The sequence below is a fragment of the Pestalotiopsis fici genome (genome assembly GCF_000516985.1).
Source record: "Pestalotiopsis fici W106-1 unplaced genomic scaffold PFICI_Scf_2, whole genome shotgun sequence".
Classification (NCBI taxonomy): domain Eukaryota; kingdom Fungi; phylum Ascomycota; class Sordariomycetes; order Amphisphaeriales; family Sporocadaceae; genus Pestalotiopsis; species Pestalotiopsis fici.
The window spans coordinates 4,384,866-4,390,963 of record NW_006917092.1 but is presented as its reverse complement, the minus strand read 5'-3'; the positions used below and the strand labels follow the sequence as shown (position 1 = coordinate 4,390,963).

The window sequence follows — 6,098 nt, the reverse complement described above, 5'->3', positions numbered from 1 at the left end:
GAGAGAGAGAGAGAGAGAGCATACCAGGGGCCACAACATGGCACACCTAGCATCGCATCTCTCCCAGCCTGCCATTTACTCACCCTCAGTGGCGCGTGCTGCCGCTTCCACCGCCAAGGATTGGTCCTACATAGACGGCTGGCTGCGGACAAAATTTCGAGGCCAGAACGTTCCTCCTTTTGAACGCAACGCCGACACGCTAAAGGCGCTGCTTGCTCTCGCGGCCCAGAATGAAGCCGCAGACGAGGAGCGCGAACAATTAAGTCGCATCGAAGCCGCTGTCCTTAACGACGTCAAGACTGCCGAGGCTGAGGCCGAGGCTGAGGCTGATGCTGTCGCCCGTCGCCTTCAGAAGACGGAGCTTGACGACGACGACGACGACGATGATGATGATGATGATGATGATGATGACGACGACGACGACGACAACCACAACAACAACAATGGCGGCACCTCCATTGATGCCACCTCCTTCGCAAATGATATCGTGTCGGCCCTGGAGAACTCTCTGTCAAAGGATGGCGCTGTCGCCCTAGACGCCATGGCTTCTGTTGCCATTGAGCTCGGCCTGCCCTGTCCCACTCCGGAAGAGCTGGGCTGCAAGTTTGTCGAGTTGCAGGCCCGGGCCTACGAGTTGGAACAGGCAACCGAACGCGTTGGTCTGCTGCAAAAGTATCTTGAGCGGGAGTCCTCAAAGGCAGACACCTTTCTCCGGGACCTTCAAGGCAGCGAGTTCATCCCTCCTCCCAATCTCGCCAAGCAGAATGCGGACCTCCAGAGCCGAGTCAAGTCCACGGCCGAGCAGCTGCCCGAGTTGTGCGCTCAGGCTGCGTCGCTCGAGGCATCCATCGGCGCCCCCAGCTTGACCGTGGACGAGGTCAGGCAGGACGAGCAAGACTATCTGGCTATTCTTGGCAAGAAAAAGGAGATGGACGCCAGAGTCAAGGCCTTTGCCGGTCTACCACCTGACTTGGAGGCGGCAAGACAGGAACTGGAAGCTCTCCGCTCCCAACTCCGTGCAGCAACGCAGAAGCGCGATGCTGGCTGGGAAGGTTTGGTCGAGCGGGAAAGCCCTTTCAAGCCTCGCAGCAGGAGACCCAATTAAGAGTCTTTATTCACACACACACACACACACACACACACACACACACACACGTGCACACATAAAGGGTGACTGGACCTAGCTAGACGTTGGAGAGCCATTCATCAATCGCAACCGATATAGCTGAATGCATCAAGTATTGAATACTGCTTCACGTCCCGTGCCACTAGCCATCAAGCAAGCAAGCAAAAAGAAAGAAAAAGAAAGAAAGAAAAAAAGAAAGAAAGAAAAAAAGAAAGTAACAAGAATAATGTACTGACTGCCTAACTGGCTGGCTGGTTGGCTGGCCGCAATGAGATTCGAGATTATTTATTGGCGGAAGTCCTTGTTGGCTCCCTCCATCCCTCCATGGCTTGGATCATGTAGAGCATGATGCATTATGTTGGTTGCCGCTGTACAGGTTTTGATACTACACATGGAAACGCCAACTTGTTGCAAATGAGGCTCGTTCCAAATTTATCCAGTCACAACTGGAGCACAGTGGCCAGTGTAAGCAATATATTTCCATCAACTGTCGGGTATTTACCCATGGCCGTGCTTGAATTTTCGCCTGCTACTCCAAAGGATTCGAGCGCATGACATGTGACTGACCCGTCTGCTCTCCCTACTGTATCTCACTCCCGTCCACCCCTTCGACCCCTCGACTCCTCGTTCCCCTCTCTCCGGCGCATCTGTACGGTCTGATCTGCTTGCTTGTTCGGTCCTATGGTGTTCCTATCACGATACTACTCTATGTCGGACCAAACACCTACATCGTATATAAATATAATCTTGACCGATTTGTGGTGGGCTGCGTGCCTGGCTGGCATTGATGGCTGGTTGTTGGTCCTGCTCCCCCACCACCCCCCTCGCCTTCACCCAATCATCAACCATCAGCAAACTTGGCTCTGTTTGTCCACGGAGTCACATTTTATCATCCAAAAGAGGATAATAGTGGCCTCAATTCACGTGCCTCATTGGATATCCAACCTTGGTTCGCATCCCTGTTGATATATACATGCCTTTGCATACTCGGGCTAGTTACATACTACTGTAATATGTGCCTGTGTATTTTTGTCCACGGTGTCACCCGGCTATCTACTGACGCCATGTCACATCGCCCCGACTAATATCAGGCGACATAACAGGACCATTTTCCGCCGCCATACTTTCTTTTTTCTCTCTGCCTCGTGAAAGTCCCTTGCTGGTCGGCCACAATAATGGCTGGATGCAAACATGGTCTATGATCTAGCATTGTCGGACCCCGAGGCATGTTCCCAGGGCCATGGGTATTGTAATACAAATTATCAAAACCCTCGAGCGTCCAAGTTGAAGGTCCCTCCCTCCCCTCCTCCTCCCCCCAGTCGATCCATCCAGCCAGAGAGCCCAGACCTTTCCGTCGCCCGGCCCTTGATTGACCCAAAAACACGTGCTTGACAAAACAGGAATACGACTTCAGCCAGAGTCGTATTTCTGTCACTCCATGGATTGCCAATTACCCCATTTGTCTAACAAGAGCCCTGTCACTGTCAGGACAATGGGCAACACTGAACAACAGTCTTTGAATCAGTCAGCATTTCTGTAATCATCCCCCCACCCACACCCGACGAGAGGTGAAAATTGAGGCAAACGGTCCCTGTGAAGAGATATATATATATTACATGCATCTATACTGGAATCAACCCGTCCGAGACAAGATGAAAAACAGTTTCAAGACTCTGTCTCATTCAAAGACTAGACCTCATCTTTGTTCCGTCTGAGCTCATTCCCGACTGATCCGACCACATCTTGAAATCGCCCGCGTCGTCCTGATATCTATCTTGGACCAGATCTCATTCCATCGTCTCAAGATGCGCTCTTTCACTTGGGCTGCTACGTGCCTTTTCATTGCCCGCTCGGCTCTGGCTTACGACCCCTACAACATCACGGCGAATTATGTCATCAACAACAAGAACTACTACGCCCGAACCTGGTATGGCGATGGCGAGCTATATATCGGCTCGGCCGTTCCAGAGGGCGTAGCCACGGTGACAAACTTTACCGGTATGATGCCTAAATTATCCTCTTGCTTTGCTTGCTTGCTTGCCGCTTCATTTTTTTTTCTTTATCCGTGACATATTGTTACATACACGAAATGGCCACTGATGTGCCGCGATTGACTGGGCCGACTGGCTGACTAAAACTTCCCCCCAATGCAATATAGTCCCTGCAGTCCGAGCAGACCTCCTGTACGTCGAGGCCACGGGCTCAGACCTCAACCTGGCCGACACAACATTTCTCGTCGTCAATAATGCGTTAGGCGCCTCGGAACCCGTCTTTTTTGCCGACGACGCCAGCGGGCTGGATGACGACGACCTCATCTACTGGTTCCGTTACGATACTCTGCTCTTCCCCATCTTCAACGACGGCACCGGCCAGTCTTACTTTTACCTGGCGGCCACCAGCGCCCCGGGCACCTACCTTGTCAAGTGGGTGCAGGGCGGCATCAAGTCGCCCCATAAGCCCACCTCGGCCGCCGACCTGGATGGAGCTTCGGTGCAGCTGACTGCCGTTGCTCCCAATGTATAGATATAGATGGACCAAGTAAGACAGAATGTCGAGTCTAGGCGCAGTCATTGTATTGGAAAGCTTGCAAGCTTGAGCGAGTGAAAGGGGACAAGACAAGCTTGTAAAGTCCTTGGGTTCGGATATGAGAGATGTATGAGCCGAGTGAGCATAACAACAGCATCATTATCAATCATCATTCAGCGGCCACAACAACAGACTATCAAGTCTCGGGGGAGGGGGAAAGCTGGTCTGAATAGTACTCGACGTCATTATTTCGCAACCTGGCCGTCTAGTCATTGGTGTCATTTACCAGCCAGCCATATGCTATATTTGTACAATAGAAATTTTGGGTGCCGTATTGCGTTCATCAATGGCCGTTGCGCCAGTCGTAATCCGCCGGACCCCCCAGAAATCGCGGTATCATCCAGCCAGTAGTAGTAGTAGTAGTAGTAGTAACAGTAGCAGCAGTAGAAAACCAAGAAGAAATATCAAAACGCCCTCTGAACAACGCGAGGTCCGGTCGGCATTTCCCCACATTGACGCCTTTGGCTGAGGGATGGATGAGCCTCAAGCCAAACAAAAGACCTATGTACATGAAGAAGTTATTTTTTGTATATGCGTCCTTCTTTCTAAGTTTTTTTTTTCCTTCTTTCCCGCCGAATAATACCATTTCCTGGCATTATTTTTGTTGTGGTGTCTGCTCGGCCGGTATGGGTCATGGCCATGCAAATCATTGAGCGTCGAGTTCGAGATTGGCTCGAGCCTTGAAAACCAGGGCCAGTCAGGTAGGTGGATTGCTTCAGTCCTCCCGAGTCATGGAAAGGATGGACAATTGGCAGAATCTGTGTGGAAATGAGGTAATGCCAAAGGTGGAGAGCCGCCAATACATCGGATTCAGACCACAAATGCTCGGTACTTTGTCAATGGCTTTGAGGCACCGCTTTTTCCTGGTTCACAAGGCCCCATGGCGTTGGTGAACATGGTGCTTATGGCGGTATCCGAGGCGCACAAGTGATGGTTATTTTAAGCAGTGTTTCTCCGGATAAAGTACGCCCTGTGGAACCATGGTCAGCTTCTCCTTGTGTGCATCCTTCTTCCCTAGACTTACTTTGAGAATTCATAGGCGGACCAGCAGATGGCGGTGCTGGGCATCGTCGTCACAACTCTAGGCTTCATTCCCTTGAAGAAGCCTCTCAGGCCCTCCCTTTGATACATGAGTCTGCATCCGGCCGTAAATCCATTGACGGAACGAAGTTCGGCATCGGCTGCTGATCCTCGCGTCTGCAACATGGTCTTGATAACGTCCATCGGGGTTGTCAAAGCAGCGGCAAAACCACCGGCGACGGCACCGGCCGTACAGTGTGTAAGTGGGTCATATTTCTTGTCGGGGTTCATGCTCGTGGATATCGACTCGTAGGCCAGGAACTGCAGAGCTGTGAAGGGGACGGTCATGGACAAGGTGGTGGGATAAGATACGTAGAAGGCCGACAGGCCCTCGTTCTTGTAGACGTATCGTGCGCAGTCTAGCATAGACCGGTACATCTTACTAGAGTTTTGAATCTGCATGCGCTGCTTGATGACTAAAGGGGAGAAGCAACCCAGTCAGTCGAGAACCGCACCTAAAGATCCAGAGCCCAACTTACCGTCAAAGGGGTTCATAAAGGCGTCGCTGGCAATTGTTGCGGCCGCTCCGCTGGTTGCTAGTATGGCGTGTTAGATCCCGGTGGTCCTGATTTTGCGCCGTGCGCCTCCTAGGGCTGTATCACTCACCAGCAGCCAGGGGATGGTGTTGTCCCGCCTGGTTACCTCCCATGGCATGTTTGACGGCCTCGTACGTGGCAAAATATACAGCGTGCGCCGGACCTAGACATGACATGTCAGCTGTGGACGGTCGCTCAAGGGGAACGAGCAAAACTCTGAAGTTCAGACGTCCCGAATGGGGGCTTAAACGCACCGGCTCCTACCACCACGCTGGACATTCCTCTCCATAGCTTTAGGATACCCTCTCCCGAGGCAATCTTGACTGTTCCCTCGATCATGCCTTTGTACGCGGTGCCAGAGTTGACAAGCTGCATGCGCGTCTGTAAGTTTCGACATGGTTAGTCTAGAGATTCATTATGGAGGGGGATAAGCTATGGCAGGGCGAAGAGTTGCGCACCTTGATCGCGTCGATTGGGTACATGACGGTATGTTCCTGTGAAGAAAGACGGATGTATTGTTAGTCGCCATCAAGTACCAAGGAAGTAGATTCGAGAGGCGGTTGGGCGGGGACTCACGGCGATACCAGCAAAGGCACCTGCGGCCATGTTCTGCGCCAGAGAAAAGTTGGGCGGCAGAGCTTCATAGCTGCAAGGCAAAGTATAGTCAGTTATTTGTTCGTTGATTTGTCCAATCGCTCAGTGATTTTGAGCCCAAGAAATCTCTCTCCTTCGCTCTCTCTCTCTCTCTCTNTCTCTCTCTCTCTCTCTCT

The 6,098-nt window shown here is 51.9% G+C and overlaps 3 protein-coding genes across 3 annotated transcripts; 2 read left to right on the top strand and 1 right to left on the bottom strand.

Annotated features, from left to right (window-relative positions):
* Positions 1-37: 37 nt before the first annotated feature.
* PFICI_03502 (uncharacterized protein) lies at positions 38-1,105 on the top strand (the record flags this gene model as incomplete). The annotated part of the gene is made up of 1 exon (XM_007832083.1): positions 38-1,105. One exon carries the CDS (start codon positions 38-40, stop codon positions 1,103-1,105), a length of 1,068 nt encoding a protein of 355 aa, XP_007830274.1.
* Positions 1,106-2,931: 1,826 nt separating this feature from the next.
* PFICI_03501 (uncharacterized protein) lies at positions 2,932-3,649 on the top strand (the record flags this gene model as incomplete). The annotated part of the gene is made up of 2 exons (XM_007832082.1): positions 2,932-3,124; positions 3,285-3,649. 2 exons carry the CDS (start codon positions 2,932-2,934, stop codon positions 3,647-3,649), a joined length of 558 nt encoding a protein of 185 aa, XP_007830273.1.
* Positions 3,650-4,651: 1,002 nt separating this feature from the next.
* On the bottom strand, positions 4,652-5,934 carry PFICI_03500 (mitochondrial carrier C8C9.12c; the record flags this gene model as incomplete). Its single annotated transcript, XM_007832081.1, has 7 exons — positions 4,652-4,682; positions 4,737-5,208; positions 5,272-5,328; positions 5,399-5,491; positions 5,583-5,709; positions 5,787-5,822; positions 5,905-5,934. The coding sequence occupies 7 exons, from the start codon at positions 5,932-5,934 to the stop codon at positions 4,652-4,654; spliced, it is 846 nt and encodes a 281-aa protein (XP_007830272.1).
* Positions 5,935-6,098: the final 164 nt, after the last annotated feature.